This window comes from Rhea pennata, chromosome 3 (assembly GCF_028389875.1).
Source record: "Rhea pennata isolate bPtePen1 chromosome 3, bPtePen1.pri, whole genome shotgun sequence".
NCBI classification, from domain to species: Eukaryota; Metazoa; Chordata; class Aves; order Rheiformes; family Rheidae; genus Rhea; species Rhea pennata.
In genome coordinates, this window is record NC_084665.1 from 50,177,709 (window position 1) to 50,196,981 (window position 19,273).

Here is a 19,273-nt window from a genome sequence, read left to right on the forward strand (position 1 = left end):
CGCAGTTGTTACTGCCAGATGCCTTGACTGAGACTAACTTTACTTAATGAAGAAGAAAGACCAAATTTCATACATCACTCTTTTCCTCGAGCTACACTTCAAGCAAAGTCAAAACAAAAAACTTCCCAGAACCTCCACAAATTACTTGCTGAAAATTCATCTCATGACAATTCTCAGGCTTCAAAACATACAAATTTAGTAGTTGTCATCGACGGCACAGTATTCTCACTTAATGTGTATTCTAGAACAACCTTGATTTACCATTGCCTTCCATCCTCATAAAGTCTTGCTCTCATGGGCAAAAGCATATAGACAGAGCTGCTTAGAAAATGTAATCCTCCTCCCTACACTGATCAGGACAGAGGTTAAGTCCTTCTCTGGGACTCTCATGAACAGTCAATATATTAAAGTTCAATTTAGTTTCTAAAGCAACTTGAATCATTATCATTCAAAATAAATTACAAGAAGCCACACCATAGTTTTCTACAGCTTTATTGATGCAGTCCTAGTGTATAACTATACATCTTTCTCTTGCTTATAGTTACAATGTTGATTTACTAAGATTATTTTTGTAGTCAAGTTTACTATAGCATTCACTAAACATATTTGTAAATACCATATACTGTATAGGGCTGATCATTACAAACACTGTAAATCACTGGCATTTTTTCCTAAATAGTGATACTTGAGGAAAGGTCACACTACTCCTTTTAGATATAAATTTGTAAAGGCAAATGAAGCAAATAAATTCACCTTTGAAAGAAAATGAGAACGTTAAAAATAGTTTCAGAGTCTGTACGACTCATTTAGATCTGAGAAAAACCTATGACTGGCAAAGATATCTACAATTTGATATTGTACTTAATACTTTCATTAAGGCCAAAAGAATCTTTTTGAAGAGCCGAAATTGAACTTGCACATTGCTCTTCATTTTTTTTAGGAGTCAATTTTATTTAGCATAAAACATACTACTTTCTAAAATATTGTAATTTTGGGTTAATTATTGATAACTGAAGGAAGAATGCTAATAGTAAAAGCATGCATTACCAATACCAAATTTTAACAAAAGACATTTTAATTGAAAACTGACTCAAAGGATAGTACAAAAGAGTTTCTTCTCCCTAAAGGGATTTTCAGATGCAGGCACTGGAATAATAAGGGGATCTTCTCCAACATGAGCATCACAGTATGCCAATAAATCAGCAGCAGCCTTGGATACCTAACAGAAGAGAAGAAAGAACCATTGTAAAACTTAATTCTGAACCAGTCAGCATTGCATAAAAATTCTTCATATAATATAAGATACTGGAAGCTTTTATAAAATAGGAATAGATCAGTTTAGAGTCCAAATTTGTATTTGTTCTTACCTGAGCATACTTAATCATACTTACATACATATTATCTAATTACTCATATGAAATGGTATTGATTTATATGATGGCTGTTTAACTGTTCCTCTTCCATCAGAAATGAGGTCAGGTGCATACACTGATGGAAACATGCATATGCTAATAGTAAGGAAGCAATATGGATTCACAGTGAAGTATGTGTTTTTGTAGAGGCCTTTTGCCTCAGCTCTTAATCCCAGTCATTAGAGAAGCAATGCTGTAAGACTTTCCACAAAGACCCTGTTTACCTTCTCCCCCTCCAGATTAAAAAAGATTTTTTTGTTAGGCACATTAACATGAAATTAAAAAGCAGTAAAAAATCAGGAGGAAAACTTGACCGTTATGAATCATAGCTCCCATTTAAATATCAAATATTGCCCTTTTCAATTAATTCAGTCTAATATTTTCTGTTTAGTAAGTTATTACAATTAATGCTTTATCACATTAATTTGAACCTGATAATTACCTTAAGCTTTTTTTATACTTCTAGAATAAACAATTCTAAAGTTTCCAAATGTAGAATTCTACTTTAGATTTACTAAGTCCTACAGAAATATAACAAAACATGACAGTCTTTCTGTAAATTTTGAGAATTACCCTATAAAATCTAACAAATCTATGACTAGTGCAAGTCTGTGAATGCTATTATGTATACTTTATCCAATTTGTGGATCAGTTTTAATAGAATGTTCTCTGTTTCACGGGGCTAAATTCAATATAATTCTTATCGAGATATAGTCAAAATATGCCAATACACAAGATCAGTGTGTTGACAGTCAAGATATTTTGCATGAAATTAAAAATGAAAACATTTCAGTTGTAGCTTAAATCTTGTAATCTCTGCAGCTTTCTGTCATTAAAATATTGGTGACATTAGGCTCACTGCAGCTCTTGTATGTTTTTCAAGAACTCAGAATTCACATACAAAATATTTTTGTTCTGCTCAGCAAGATAATTTTTACAACAATCATCTGAATCTTCTTGCTTTGTTTAATTATTGTATTTTCAGTATTATGATAGAGACTGAGATGGGGAGTCTTTATAAACGAATGTGTTCCTCTGAACACTATGTCAGACTCTCCTCAGTCAAATACTGAGGTCAGCATGTTTGCATAACTATAGTTTTGCAGAAGAGGAAAAATAAATCTGATTTCTGGTATTTTTCAGCAGGTGTGTCATCACTCTTATGTAGCTTCCTCACCCACAGCTTGCTTTGGCAGGAGTCCAGCATGTAGTAGGCTTCAGATTAGGCCTATGCACTCAATCTGTGTTGGATCAGCATTCATATAAAATTTCAATCCATTTCCAGAACAAAAGAACTGACTTCCTATATTTGAAATATTCATTAAAATACGTCCTGCTAGAATTCTTAAAACCACAAACTACTTATGGTTGGCATCCCAGTAGAAAGAAGGACAGCTGAGGAAGCACAGATGTGTAGATTACTTAAAATTAGCTTGACTTTGAATTAGATAATGAGACAAAAGGGTGGGCACAGACATTTTATGTGAACAATGGATTGCTGGGACAATACAAAGTATAAGACCAAGTACTAAAATGAGCAAATCAGCAGGCAGAGATATTCAGAAGGACCACTGCATTTGAAAAGAGAGGCAGCTCAAACAAAAATGAGCCATAGAGACTGACTTCAGGTGTAAAGAAATTATTCCCTTGCTAAGCAAGGACAAAAGAATGAAATTTATAGTGTGATGGCACACTCTAGAGCCAGAGAGGTAGAACTGTAATGGCAAAATAGAAAATTGAGATTGCTCTCATATTTATAATTTTCGTTTAAAATTACTAGTGAATTTTTTAAAATTCCTGAACTCTCATTCAAACTGAGCAAGTCAAACTCAGAGTCACAGGTGCCCACAAAAAGCTCAGTGACATTTTCAGTATCACCATGTCACAATAAACTTTACTGCCCTAAAACCTAACAGACAGCTATTCTAATTCTCTGGGCCCCATAAATTGAGGTTATTAAAGATGCCTGGCACATTCACCTTCAATTATTAAGCTCCTGAATGAGATATTCTGTTCAAGAAATGAACGGACAGGGACAAACTCTTTTCAGTTGTCCCATGTGACAGGACAAGAGGCAATGGGCAGAAATTGAAGCACAGGCAGTTCCGCCTGACCGTGAGGGGGAATTTCTTCACTGTGAGAGTGACAGAGCACTGGGACAGGTTGCCCAGAGAGGTTGTGGAGTCTCCTTCCCTGGAGATCTTCAAGGCCTGCTGAGCAGGGAGGTTGGACTAGATGATCTCCAGAGGTCCCTTCCAACCTGACTGATTCTATGATTCTATGAATCTTTTTAAGACAACTGATCCTACAAGAGCAGGGAACCAAAGCTGGACTTCCACAGACTGATCTTCCCAAAGCTGTTTTGCTTGTTCCACATATGGACAAGCAACATCAGCCTAAGTATATTTCTTTTCATTGGAAGGAAGCAAAGTACAACTTAAATCATAAATTTTGGAAGGGAAAACCCCAAAATATCATTTTTATTTTTTTTCTCTACATTTTACTGTGCTTTCACATCATGTAAGAATTAAAAGGGGTTTATCACTAGCAAAAAGCACAATATAAATATTTATACCTAACTTGTCCTCTGATATGCTGGTAGGGACGTGAAACATCACAAAGCAGAGCAAGCAGGTTCTTCAACAATACAATGTTTAAACACTAAAACAAATGAGTTTACTCTTAGACAAAGGATAATACAGTTTACAGGAAAGCAAACCTGCAATGAGGAACTGAGGAACCTATATTTCAATGTACACAAATTCACAAACCGAATTCTGTACCTCTCAGCCTCTATTAGGCCATGTATTTTCATGCTTAAAAAAAGGGGGAGAAGAAATCCTCCTACATTGGGATTACAGTGGTTATAAAACTCAATTATGGCCATTTCTTCACTCAAATTGGAGTAGGTTGTTGTTGAGGTTGTGGAATAATGACCACTGACTATGGAGAGCTAAGTTAGTGGATGACATTCCAGCAGCAATGAAAACATTTCTCAAAACAATGGGAACCAGAGTCAGAACTCTGGCCAAAGCCTCCAGCATGTTTCCTACTCAGTATTATTCAAAACAACAGAGGTGGAAGACTATAACAGAGACAGCTTCTTTAGCATATGTCAGCATGCAGAGGTTGCCTAATGACCAGTAATGACGTGATTTGTTAATATATAAAATTACATCCTAATCATCCTATTTGTATCATGGAAGAAGGTAAATGAAGATCAGTCTATCATAGCTTGTACTCACCATTAGCTTTTTTTGTAGATAAATGTTGCTGGACAGTTTCAGAATGGCTTTTACCAAGAATTAAAATAAAAATATTTAATTTGAATATTCAAATTAAACTAACACACATTTATCATTTCAGCTCTCCTACGCAATACAGCTTAACACATAGATTCAAAGTAATTTATACACACTGCAGAAGTGGCTTAAAAATACTCCACTTTGATTGATGAATTTTAAGAGAAAATCACCCTTCCATATTTTTTATATTTTAAAACGTATAGATGGAGGAGCTGGAATACATATGTATCAAGCCAATATCACATTTTATACAACAATTTTTATTCTATCTAGAGTAAAAATACATCTGGCTGTCAAATTATCAGAAAAATAAAAAAAGCCAACCCTGACGCTTTAAAGAATTAATCTCAGGAGGACTGTGGAATTTTACCATTACATTTCAGAGTAACAGAGGTGATAAAAACAGCCAAAGTTAGAACATAATCCTGTTAGCTGCACTAATAATTATAAGCTTCAGTGACAGGGGAAAATGCTGCAATTTCTATGTCATCTGTCTTGTCAAGGATTGTGACTAATTACTATCCTTGCTATGAAACCCACTCTGCTTATCCTTTACATCCAAAATGAAGAGATTCACACACATTTATCAGCAATCCCACTACTTATCACTATTCAGACCAGTAGGAATATTTTCTACCTTCTTCAGAAAAAAGAATAGTAGCTGATACACTACGGTTCTTAAATGTCAGAACATTCCTTCTTGCCTTTCTGCCTGTGAGGATAAGATTAAGAAGTGCTTTGTCCTTGAAACAATTGTGATGAAGCACCAATATTATCTTTGCTTCCTCAACTTTACTGCTAATATTTCTGGAAGATACACTCTTCTACTAGTCATGAGGCCACTGTTTGATATCTTTAGGCACGGAATCTGCTCCTCCTGATTTCTCCTTACTTCTGCATTATAATTCTAGCTGGTCCTTTTACAGAGAAGTAAGACAGATTCAGTTTATAATCCTTCAAGGATTCTTACAGTTTACAAAAAATCCACTGCAGTAGTACTCATTCTAACTACCAATGAATACACCTTCACCCTCTCCTCCTCTCTTAAGCTGTGCTGTATCTTTCACATCTCAACCATGAATTTTCTTTGTAGAAGCTCAGAACACTGCATTGCTTGCTGCTCTGAATAGTTGTAGGACTTGCTTTTTTAAATCCATTGAACAATCTAAAACACACTAGGGGAATGGGCAACTACAATCATAACCACAAAATTTTAATCGAGCAGATCTAACTCTTTGCTGATTACTGCTACTACTGCAACTGCCCCCATAGTAGAATAGTGAGCTTGAATTTTTGATTTCCGTACTCAGTAAGGAGGACACACTAATGTTAACAATGTGGTCTTGTCTTTCAAGGGAATAATCAGTTGGTTGTAGCTGCTTGCAAAATAATGTTTAATGAAATAATTTTGGAAGTACTGTTCTTTTGTTAAATGTCTAATTAGTTCAAACAGCTGTAAAACAGGAGAAAAAAAATGAGTTAATTTCTCTACCTTTACAGTTATAATCCAAGAAATCAAAATCCCCTGTTGAAACCATTGGAAAGTTTCTCAGTAAAACTTGGCTAGATTGAAATAAATCCTTACTATTTCCAAGATTAAAAGCAAAAGCAGTTCTGGAGGGAATAAAAACCAAACCAATGCTTCCTCACAATCCTTCATAAACCTATTCAGAGAAATTCTGGAAATCAAGGTATGTACCTTTTGCAAATCATATTTAGTCTATATTAGTATAAGAACCATTAAAATATTGAAACACAGTAGATTTTTTGGTGCTTTTGTTTTGTCCCAAGCTGTCTTGAAAGATGAAATAATTGCACCTTTAAGCTATCTGTTTTCTACCACACCTGCTAATAACCATACTTTTAAAAATTAAATTACCTGCAAAAATAACCTAATGTCTTTTTTAAATATGTAATTAAGAACATTACAAATCTAACAAACGAAGCTGTCCACATAACTCAGCTAATGATTTGAAAGGAATGATTTTATTATATAAAAGCAATTTTAAGACAATCTATCAAGCACTGACTATTTAAAGTTGCAACAAATTCGGCCATATTTTTCTGACCCGTTTCTTTGCCACTCAATCGCATCTTTTCTTTCTTGTCAGTTCCATTATTCATGTAGCTGCAGGATGACCTGGGTTAGGGGACTAACCCAGTTGAAAACTGTGTTTTATAGTTTTACACTATAAAAAGGCAGGCCCATAGTTATGGAGGTCTGAAATATCTGCAAAAGATGACTAAAACCTAGTAAAGTGAGCTCTACAATATATGTATGCATTATTTTTGAAGATGCCCACAGCTCTTTCGGGAAGTTAACCAGTTAAACTAAAGATTAAGCAAAGAAGTTATACAGAATGACTATAGACTATGGTACTTATTTCCTGGCTTTTTAGTGATTATGTACAAATTTGGTGATGCATAAATTCAGAGAAAAGATCTCAAATCCAGTTTGCACAGGAATTTAATAGTTCAGGATTAATCATTAAGGAATAATTAAGCATCAAGCTTAACAATCATGCATATGATCAAAAAAAAAAGAGTTATCTTCCATGTTACACTTACAGCTGTGATTCTACTCCCAAATGCCAAATTACTGCACAGCTCTTCTGCACTATCCCATTTTGCTTCCCACCTCACTGTTACCAGTGTTTGCTTTTGGTGTAACTCTTTTTGTTTCAGTTTAAGAGCACTCCTTCCCATAGAAATTGTATTTGACAAAAACCAATTAGTTTTTATTTATTTAAAAAGGTAATTCAGTGGCTTGGCACAGAAAAAAGTGTGACCTTAAATGTACTCCAAGTGTTAAGCAAAGAAAACAAAAGCAAAGAGTTTGTTTTTGTAATTTTCACCATGCAGGATGAAAAATTAAAAATCTAGGAATTTACTACCATGTTTCTAAACTGAAATTAGTAGAAAATATGTAGAATTCTGGAATGGGCAATCAGGGATATCTGCTTTGATGAGATGATAGGAACACCAGTTCCATACTTCTGCTCATCCTTAAGCTCCACCTTCCCTATTGTGCACAATCCTGTCATTTACATGTGACTTTTCCTATGCACTCTTATTTCTTCTTATCCTTTGGGGAGCTGATGCAAAGTGCACTAAAGAAAGCATTACTGTATACAGTTTTAACTGCAAGCCCATGAGGCCAAGGTAGATGATTCACAGCTGGTTCAAGCAAAAAAACATAAAGCAATTAAATTCACAGGAATTTCAATAAAGAATTTCATGTCTGTACATGGTTTAATCCAATAGATTGTATTATCACTGAGAAAAGGAACTGCTGAGGAAGCCCAGAATTGACTGAGGCTGTAATCATAGAATTGAGTGACATGGAAGAGGAAAGAGTCTCTGTGCCAAAGTCTCTGTAGTCTATCTCGAACATGATTCTTTTGCTCTTAGATGCACTGAAGTAGCAGTACCTCAGGAAAAGTCTCCTTGGTCCACCAAAACTTAGACATATGTATAGAATTAGTGCCTGCTGTACACGTGAGTTGCATGGCATGATCTGGGCAAAGGGACACCTAAATAAGGCGTATCAGTGTCTGAGTCCTGTTCCTGCACTGCCCCTCCCTCAGAGCACGAGGGAATTCAACTTACTATCCTGCAATCCTCAACTTTGTTGCCAGATTAATCAAGGTGACTACACTCAAATCTTGAATAAACGTACAACATATGTGCATAAGGTAGTGTGCATGTTAGGAGACTTTGTGCTGACACCATTACGCAGCACTGGTTCAGCACCAGTAACAATTACCCTTCTGAAGTCATTGGAAGTTGGGCTAAGCCCTTCATGGAAAGAAAGATAGAATACAGACAACCTAGGTATGTCCTGGACTAAAGTAGTTATTCTATCTAGAAATTTTGCTAATGATGCTGATGTTTTGATCAGAAGAAGTACTTGCCTATGGTCATGTGTATGTGGCATATCACAACTACCACCTGAAGCAAGGTCAATCTACAATGGAGTGCTAGAAACCAATACATACTTTGGCAAAGTATCAGAGTCCACAGTGTGAGAAGCAGATGGGATGCCAGGAGAAAACACACATAAGGAGACATTTTGTATTGCTGCCAAAAGAGTTCTGAGCTCAGGTGAGATGAATACAACAGGGGAGTAACCCAACTGAAAACTAACCTGTAGCGTTACACTATAAAAAGGCAGGCCAATAATTAAGAAAACGCCCTTATTAACACGGATCTAACACACGATACTAACAAGATACTATATAAGATACAAAAAAGAAATCATAGTTATGCAAATTCAATTAACTTTATAAGACATTGCTAAAAACTGAAGCAAAAGGGAGCAACTAAAATACGTAATTTCAGATGAGTAAGAATAACTACTCACGTGAATTACTAATATTTCTGAACTAAAAATACTTTATCAATGAGCTTATGATCTAATACTGTTTTAAAACTGTAATTATATAACATTACTTCCAGACTGACTACATCCAAGATTTCAGTTCACAGGGAGGATGGACTAACAGGCTGAATTATGACTACATGAGCAATCTAAAATACGTTTTTAAACCACATTACTGAATTTGTAACCTAAAAATGTTAAACTACATTTGATACATTGATCCAAGAATTATAGTCACATCCCAAAAGATTATAAAACTTTAAATAAATTAATCTCTAAATAGCTGTATTTAAAGAAAGAATTTTATCATTAGGAAACTCTATTTAAAATTTTTATAATTTTAGCATTAGTGTTGACATATGATGATAACAACGACCATGTGCTTATGGGTTAGTTTAGCATTTTTAACATTAACATGTTAATGCCTACCAAATGAAGTTCCATCTCAACCTACATGTGATACAAGCACAAAGTTTATTTGAAATAAGAAATCTCCAACAGCTTTCTGTTCCCATTTACTCCTGCAATAAATTTGCTCTACAACTCTGGGGTTAGCTGAGCCTTCATCTGCCCTGAGTCAAACTGCACTGCTGCATAAGTTTATCAGGTACTTAAACGAAGTTATTCTGCTGTAAAACTATGCAGTATCAAGCCTCAGCTTGTGAGCTTCCTTACACGAGATCTTCATATATTCAGGGATTTCTGTACTGCACTCCATACTGAAGAGCAGACACATCCTTGCTTTTATCTTACATGCTAAAAGCAAGCTTTTCACTCTAGTTCCAGTATAACAGATAAAATTCTTATAATCCTCTCAAATCTTAGTAAAAGTAGAATTTCCTTGTCATCACTGAAACTGAAATGGTAACCACGAAAGTGCTTTTCCGAGATCCCACTGCAAGTTCTGATTGGACAGAGTCATCAAGGATGACCCCACTGCTTTAGTGCTGCCAAGAGTCTGTGCGGTGCTGTTCTTCCCTTCTCCCCCATAGCCACAAATTAATGCTGAGAATCCTCTAAATGCTACAGAGGCTACAGCAGCTACTAAAATAACTCAGGAATTACAAGTACTACTTCAGGAGTCTCACAGACCTTTCTTGAGCTGTTAGATTTCCATTTCTAGCACTTGAAAAGGCATATGACACATTGGTATAATACAATACTGTTAATAACAAAACAGTATTTATACTGGCAACACATGATTCTAGTTTCTTTATTCTATGATAACCACAGACTATTAAGAATTGAATATTGGCATTAGTCTTTGAAAAAAGATACTTGTATCTCATGTTTTCTAAGCGGTTTCATTTCACTTTAAAGGACACCAATATTACTAAAAATAAACTACGTGCAATTATCTTAAGACCTTCCAAATAATGCTGTGTAATAGTTTTAAAGAAATGCACTTATTTGTCAAGAGAGTTGTAAAAAAATCTGTTCAAATGCTTCCTATACTTTTAAAAGTTACAGCTCAAAATTATCCTTCAGTACAAATACTGGTATTAGCATTACACAAAAAGGAATGCTGGAAATCCTCTTCAACTTTGCAGAAAAATTGATTATATAAATGCATTCCTTCTTCTAGTATTTCCATGTCTAAGCTCTTCTTCCTTGATAAAGGCTGGGTGATTTTTCATCCAAATAATTAATCACAATTTTCAGAGCAAGAGAGAGAAAGAGAGACGAGCACTGCTTTCTTAAAACTTTCTATGGGATTATTATTTTTAGGTGCTTAATTTAATCACAAAATATTAGTTTAATGGATGACAGAATGATGGGGAAGAATGATTCTATGGTCTTTTTTGGTTAAACATGTTAAGAACTTCTGTATAATAATGCCTTTAACTAAAATGTTTAATCCACATACGTTTGGAGGTTTGCTAAAATCCAATCTTCATATATAACAGGCTATCCAGTATGAAGAAATCAGAACTGAACATTGCAATCATACTGCACTACTTAGTGCAATAACATCTGTGCTAAAACAAAACAAATCAAATGAATTCAGCCTGTCTTATTATTATTTAAGAGCATTACAATGTCTTAAAGACTTATTCAAGTACCTAAAGAGATACTTACACTAACACCAGGAAACCTGAACAGCACTTATATTCAGGTGCAGGTGAAAAAGGAGAGCAGCTGTGCATCAATTAGCTGATTTTAACAAATTCACAAAATGCTGCTTTTGGCAGACATCATATAAAAATAGACTAGAAGCCAGTCTTTGAAAATTGCTCCACTAGAACCAAGCAATCAGTAAATAACTGATTCGTAGGAGCTGAATATTGTTCTGTGTTGAATATCTCAACAAATTTGATTTTGGCTGATCAAGTCTTTCTTCAGTATTTAAGGGAAGCTGTACCACAAAGTAGCGAGTAAATTCAAAATATCAACAATAAGTTTAAGTTTACCTTCATCCTATCCATGTATGCCTCCATTTTCAATTGCTCCACAGCTTTCCTTGCTTGAGATATATTGGTTGTACTGTTGGACATTAGCTCCTTCATTCTGTTTTCCCTAGAAGAGTCAGAGTTGAAACAATTGAAAAGTATAACCCAGAGCAAATAAAGCACAAAGGAATAACTTTTTTTAATTGCTTTGATCTCACAAAGCACAGATGTTCAAAGATAACACAAAGATCCTTCTTTTTAAGATATATATTCTCTGCTGTAAAATGAGATGGTAGAATACAAATATGATGGTGAATCACGTTCAGTATTATTCTGAAGAAACAAAATAACATTTCAGGACTTGTAAAAGTCTAGGTTTAAATTATATATATGAAAATAAAACAAGAGCTTTATATTTGCCAATACAAAGAATAGGTTTTCTGTATGTGTGTTAACTAATCGAATGGAACACAAGTTTCTCCTTTAAGTGCCCTTTAACCAACTAAAATCATGTTAAAACAGACTAGCATCTTTTTGGGGGGTCTTTGTTTACATTCTTCTAGCTCATACTCATCATAAGATACAAGATTAAATAAATGTGGTAGAGTTGGCTTTACATAAAATTCAATGCACAGTACGAAAAAAATCCTAAGCAACCAATCAAACTCCAACCAATTTTCGGATTTGTTTTGGCTTGCAATGGACAAGCAGGAAGGATACTAGCCATTCACAAGAGTTCTAAATTTTAGCTTATCTCTGTTCTTTTTCTTTGGCACAGACAAGTAGTTTTTAAGTCTTGATTTCCCTGTAAAAATAAAAATAAACATATTTACCTCTACTTAAAAAATTAAACTCTCCAACAAGTATGAATGACTTAAATTTTGTTATCTCCTGGGTAGACTACAAATGACCACAGAGCCAAAAAAATTAAATAAATACATAAAATCAAAGATAAAAAGCCACAGAGTCATTCTTGTATTTGCCACAGCTCAAGCCCAGAGACAAATCAGAAAATTAATTTTGTATAATTCATTTAAATTAACTGAATTAAGCAACTGACATTCCATGAATGATCCAGATTATTTCAGTTCTCCCTAGCTTTTCTGGAAATTCATTCTCTCAAATAGTAAAAGTTATAAACATTACACCAGACAATTTGAACAATCACTGGCTGGATCACAGTTGGAGAGAACAACACTTTCTAGTACTTCCAGCTAGTTTTTAAGTGTCTATTGAATAAGAGATTCAGTTAAGACCATCATGGAATGTTGAAAAGGCTATTAGGCATAAAAATGCTTTTAAAACTTCAAATTATATTTCCTAAGCAATGCCACAAACAAAGCACATCCTTACTTATATTCTGAAGCAGCAAATGACAAAAAAAGAAAAAAGAAAAAAGAAAAAAGAAAAAAGAAAAAAGAAAAAAGAAAAAAGAAAAAAGAGAGAAAAGAGAAAAAAGAGAAAGAGAAAAGAGAAAAGAGAAAAAAGAGAAAAGAGAAAAGAGAAAAGAGAAAAGAGAAAGAAAATATGCATCTACTCTGGTAAACTGTTTTGTAGTATTAGAAAACAATCAGAGTAACAGAGTTTATAAAAGAGTTCTAAAATAGCTATTTTGGTCACCAGAGAAAATTTCCATTTCCAAGTAAGAGTTTGTTTGTATTTTGAAGCATAAAGATTTGTTCTAGTCCAAACCCTGCTCCTACTCTGGCCTTTACATATATTTAAATATTTAATTGCTGTACTTCTGGAAGTGTTCAGTATCTATTTAAATAGCTAATCTCTCTTTTTTACATATATATCTTTATATATATATATATATATATAGTTCTGGTTTGAGAACTTTACAAGGCAGATGTCTCCAGTTTCACATTCCACTTACCAAGCAAAATGTACTGCTAACTGCTTTCACTCTTTGCAAATTGCAGGATGTGTTTTTATATCAGGTAAGGCGCTATCACATGTAAAGTGACGTTGACAGTGAGAATTGCTCCCGCTTTCAAACCAAACTACAGGCTACAATAAGATGAACTGGTCCTCTTAGCATTTTTAGCTTTGGTTCAGAGTTCAGATCTGGTTCTTTTCTCCTTAGGATCTACAGTACTCATTAATGTTCTTAAATCTAATATTCTTTAATTAAATAACATTGTTATTTAGAAATAAAGTACAGGAAGGAAAAGAAATTTTAGTAATGAACCAGTCTACTGCACATCCTTTCCTGAACGATCATTGCCTAGAATCAGAGAAAGACCCCGCTTCAAACACAGTCGTGGGATCTCTCTCCCTGTTTCATTTCGGTCTGCAGCCTGACAAATGGCTCCAACCTTCTCTCCTGACAGCTCCTTTTAAATAGTCAAGTATTCCTTAGGCTTTAGGCCCAGGATGGCACAATACTTACCAGATTTGGAGACAAACTAGAGGATCCTCAAAAGGAGTAACTTTCCCCCATCTTTTAAAATACGTACCAAGCCTTGAATCAGAAATTACTGAGCTGGGTTCACTAGGTTGACTCCTGCTTGGATTTTCCAGCAGCCCATTAATACGGTAGATCAATACAAACATACATGGCTTCTGATAATCACCTTAGTTACAGTAACTGTGTTACTGATCTGACTACATGTAGTCTACATGTTAGTGTTACATACTAGTAGTCCTAGATTATATAGGAGCTCGTTGTTTATGCTGAATGGTGAGGTCATTAATCCAGGTCTCAGTGACTCATTTCTTTTTGGGGGAATGCTGATCACATTAACAGAGAAGAGTAACATTAACTACATGGCTTTTTTCAGCCAGTTTCTGATGGCTGGCAAACTATGTTTGCCAGCTGTTTTCTAAAGCATTGCTCTGGAGCACTCCATAATGATATTCTTCCATCTAGCTGAAATCTGCCTTTTTTTATTTTTTAACCTCATATAAACTTCCTTCTTTTTTTTTCTGGATGCTGTTAACTTGTCTGTGACAAAGATTATAATCTCCAGGGCTCATAAAACTGCTTATGAAGAACAACTTTTCTTTATTTGTTTTTAGAATAGATTAAATCATACCCACTAGCACTTCAAAGGCCAAGTACGGCCTGATAACGCAGGAAGTTGCATAAACACTTGCAGGTACAGTTTTACCTTGCATAGGTAAGGGGCATAACCTACATTTACGAAGCTCTATACCAAGCTCTCTAAATACTTGGCAGTGAACTGCAGAAGTCTGAAAAAAACATGTAGCAGGGAAGCAAAATACAGTTTTCAAGCTTTTTGGCGCAGATGTCTTCTCATCATACACAGCATAGATTTCTGATTGATTCTTGTAGAACCAACCAGATTTCTATCAGGAATAAGGATGAAAAGGTGCACTGAAGATTTTCCACTTTCCACTTCCAAATATAATCTTAAAACATCACACAAAAGAGCATCCTGTAGAATTAAATCTAGAAATCCTCAAAGCCAATTGCTGCCTTCTAATTTCTTTTAGCAATCTAAATAAAGCAATGGAACTGAAATTACTAAGTTTTATAGTAGAGTCTAGAGAACCCAGTTTCCATGTCCCTAAAGAAAGACTTTCCTACAAGATCTATAGTTCTTGGAACCATGTAGCACAACAGAAAAATCAACCCAATCACACAAACCGTTAGCCACATAATATGTCCTACTGACATTAGTGGAATAAGCCCTGAGTAAGGACCTGCAAATCAGATTCGAGATTGCAGAAAGATCTCCACACTTCATTGTCCACTTGTAAGCACACCCATCATACAAATAGCAAGATTTACAGCCTCACAGCCATTTGATGGCAAAATGACACGTCAAAGGAGCTTCAAGAAGGGGGGAAAAGAAGTTGTTCTATAGTTGCTACTAGGCAACAGAAACTTTAAAAATATCATTGCTTTAAGAATGCCAGCTCTGCGCAACATCACTGTCCACGGGATATATAATTTCTCCTTCTTCTACAGGGCATGAATAAGAACAACTGCTCCTGTATTGTCAGATCTTACTCTGAGATTTCCCCTATCTGACATAGCTCTGTAAATGCAGGGGAGGCTAAGGAATCCCTTCACTTTTCTACCCTATGGCTGCATGAAAAAAAAAAAAAAAAAAAAACTACTACAGTTTTCTACTATGTCTGTTAAGGAGAACCTTATTAGTACCAACATAAATGACTGAGATTAAAGGCAAGATAATGCTTTTCATGATAAGGAAATATCATTTTCATTCCATAAATATGGTGACCTGATCTCAAAACTACCTGTTACAGAAGAATTGCAGAATAGAAAACGTGAACATTTCTTAGGCTCACACTTGCAGTCACTCTGATCCTAAGTGTAGCAGGATGAAGGAAACACTAATAGAAAAATATTAGGTGCTTGCTTAGGATGATAGGCTAAAAGGAAAAAAAAATAGAGACCTCCTGCAGTTGGACACCTCTAACATTCTGTTTTGTTGGACACCTCTAACATTCTGTTTTGAAGTCAGTATTCCCATACTACCGTTGCACTATTATTCATCATCTATTTTCAACCTATACCACAAAAGTAGTTGTTGTGTGGATATGCCAGTAAAACAGCATTTTTATTTTATTTTAAAGTGAACTAAGAATGAAAATGGCTCTATTTTATTTTTTAAAAAATTTTATTTGTTTTGTCTAATACAGCTTTTAAACTGTAAATACACCCAGTCCAACTGACAAGCTCCTGGAACCCTTCTCCCCTATGCTCAAACCTTTTATTAGAAAACATCATCTTGCTTGTCAGCATTTAAAAATCTAAGAAAAAGATGGCTGAACTAATTTGGCATTTCACAATGCCAATATTTTTATGTAATTTACTACCATCAGCATACTGGTTATGTACATGGATGAGTTCAGTCTCCAGCAGATCAGAGATCCAGAAGGTCTGAGACAGGAAGACGGGACCTAACTTACTACTTTTCTTCTTCCCCTAAGCCCAAAAGATAGTTGTGAACTTTTAAAGAAATATGTGAAGAAATTTGATTATTCCAGTTAAATCTTGCTTCAAATATATCTGGACTGAATTGTAACGTATAGAAGTAAAGTAGAAAAACCAAACACTTTCAAGAAGCTCAGGACTTTATTTCCTAGATGGCAGAAATGGTTTTCAACTTGTTATTCTGAGTTTTCTGTTTCACTGCACTGCCTTAATCGGTTTGCTGTGCAGCAGTTTACAGCACTGCACATTAATAATAACTGCCAGCAGCAGCTGGGCAGAAAGATTTATGCCTCCATCAGCCTAGACTAGTCAGAAAGAAAGGAAGCCGCTTTCTTGTGTCTAACAGTAACCAGCCAAAGGAAGAAGAATTAAGCACTTCGGACAGAGCCCTAAGATCAGTGTCCACGTTAATGCATAAATAGGGTAAAAGTCGCTTTTTCTTAAACAAAAACACCCTCCCCACCCCACAAAACGCGCCGACTTTCGAGGATAATTGAATAACTCCCACAAAGGAGCCGCTAAAACGATCACAACAGCGGAGAAACCCTCCCGCGGAAGCGCCGCTGCTGCGCGTCAGCCCTGCCGCGGCGGCTAAGGAGAGCCGCACCCGCCCGCCGGGCCGCCGCGAGCCGCCGCCGCCGCCGCCGCCCGCCCGCCCGCCCGCGCGCGCCTCGGCGGGGCTCCAGAAAAGCCGTTAACGGCGGGCGCCCCCTCCCCCCCGCCCGCCCGCCCGCCCGCTCCTCCTGCCTTTCCCCTCCGCAGCGGGCGGCGGGCACTCACCGTGCGGGGGGGCCGCGCGAGGGGACGGCGCACTGCTCACACCCCGGCTCGGCGGCAGCGGCACATGGCGCGGCGAGCGCGGCCGGCGGCGGGGCCGGGCCGGGCGGGGCGGGGCCAAGGAGCGCCGCTGCCCTCGAGCGCCGCTCCTCGCGCCTCTCGCAGCGCGGGCGACCGCACCCGCTCCCCGCCCCGCCCCTCCGCGCGCCGCCGCCACCTCACGCGGCGGGCGCAGCCGTTAACCGCCCGCGGAACCGTTGGGCTCGCGCCGCTGGGACGGAGCGCGCGGAGGGAGCCCGCCGGCCCCGGCCGCAGAAGGAAGGGAAGAGCAGCGGGGCGCTGCTTTGGCTTCAGCTGCCTTTGAACGGGGCAAACAGGGCTCAGGGTCCTTAGACCCACGAGCAGCAGAGAGCCATTTCACCCCTTTAAATCCAAAATACTTGGGTGATCTTTGCTCTTTTCAGGGGCATCGACTACAGGTACCTGACTGGCATATCACAGTGGGTTACTAGCTCCAGGCTTGGCAGTGGAATAACTAGCATGGTGCAGCAGTCAAGGCCTGGGCTTGATTCCGCAGCTGATACGGTCCTGTCTTCCAGGTAGCAACATCCCAGTGTCCATTAACAGGGTGATGCATATCATTTACCTGCATGTGTCTTTTTACTACATCAAGAGGAAGCCTGCATGAGATAAATTACTTTGATTATACTAGCAGGTGGTAGAGATCAAATAATCTTCTAGATGTTTCTAAAATAGCAAATTCGCAGGTCTTGCATGGCACAGGCACTTCCCTTTTTAGGTAAGGGCTCATACAGTCTTTCCTCACACTGGATAGAATGATTGAATTTAAAGAAGGTCCACTCGGGAAAAATATGCTAGAACCATTAAGACTCATTCTTGTCAATTATTATGACTGATATGCCATAATAAATCGATTCAGCTTTATGCATTTATTGTGCATACTTTTTGCGTTACAAATAGTCAACAAGAAAGGTCAGTGCCAGTTAAAGTACCAATTAATGTTTTTAACTGAAAATTAGTCTGCTCTAGCAATCAGCATGCTAGAAGTACCATGCAGGAGTACCATTATGGCAATCTCATTTCTTTTGTGCCCCTGAAAAGGCTGTTATTTGATCTGTGGGGACATACAGAGGTTTAGGCATTCGTTACCTCTTCTCCCGTCTCCCAGTTTCCCCATTCATTCTGTCATAATAGACCTTAAGCAGTTTCAGGTCATTTCTCTTTCTATACTAGAGAGAACAGGGAAGAATCCTCTTTTTAAAGATGCTTTGAAGCACACATTATCTTCTTTAAAGACCAAGTCAATGGCTTTTAGGATGATTATTTGGGAGAAGGAAACAGCAGGAAGAAGCAAAATAGGGCAGAACACATTACTGAATGTAAATATGTACATTCACAAGCTTACTTGTGACTCTGTGTCAAATCAAAGAGTTGTGGGATGAAGTCAGTAGACTGCAAAACATACAAGCAAGCGAGCAGGAGATAGACAGGGCATTCTTAGAAACTGTACTGCTCCCGGAGTCCCAATCCCCTGCTGCAGGCAAGTTGCTGGAAGACTCTGTGAAGAGTGAAATAGTACAGCACAGCACCGTTGAAGAAGGTTGGAAGCTAGTTGCTTCTCGAACAGAAAGAAGAAAGGCCCCTAATCCTCCTGTAGACTTGGAGCTGAAGAAGTTTACTTACAGCTGAAGAACAAGTTTAGTGCACTCCAGGATGAGGAGAACCCAGACCTGGCCTCGAGGGAAGCAACTGGGCTGTCTGACCCTGTGCCTTGCATGACCACTCAAAAGAGGTGACGAGTGGTTGTAGTGGGTGAGGGGGACATGCTGACGGGGACAGAGGTGCCTGTCTGCCGACCTGACCTCCTCTAGAGAGGTTTGCTGCCTGCCTGGGGTGAGGATATGAGATGTGACTGAAAGGCTACCGAGGCTTGTCCGCTCATCAGACTGCTACCCTCTGCTGCTCTTTCATGTGGCTGCTAACAATACAGAGAACAAACTAGAAACAATCAAAGAAGACTTCAAGGCCTTGGGCATGGTGGTCAAGGGTCTGGG

At 37.4% G+C, this 19,273-nt stretch overlaps 1 protein-coding gene across 1 annotated transcript; it reads right to left on the bottom strand.

Moving 5' to 3' along the window:
• Window positions 1-1,045: 1,045 nt before the first annotated feature.
• GNG4 (G protein subunit gamma 4) lies at window positions 1,046-17,283 on the bottom strand. Its single transcript, XM_062573690.1, has 3 exons — window positions 17,202-17,283; window positions 11,510-11,615; window positions 1,046-1,219 (listed from the first exon to the last, which is right to left on the bottom strand). The coding sequence occupies exons 2-3, from the start codon at window positions 11,603-11,605 to the stop codon at window positions 1,091-1,093; spliced, it is 225 nt and encodes a 74-aa protein (XP_062429674.1). The 5' UTR covers window positions 11,606-11,615; window positions 17,202-17,283; the 3' UTR covers window positions 1,046-1,090.
• Between the last annotated feature and the right edge of the window lie 1,990 nt (window positions 17,284-19,273).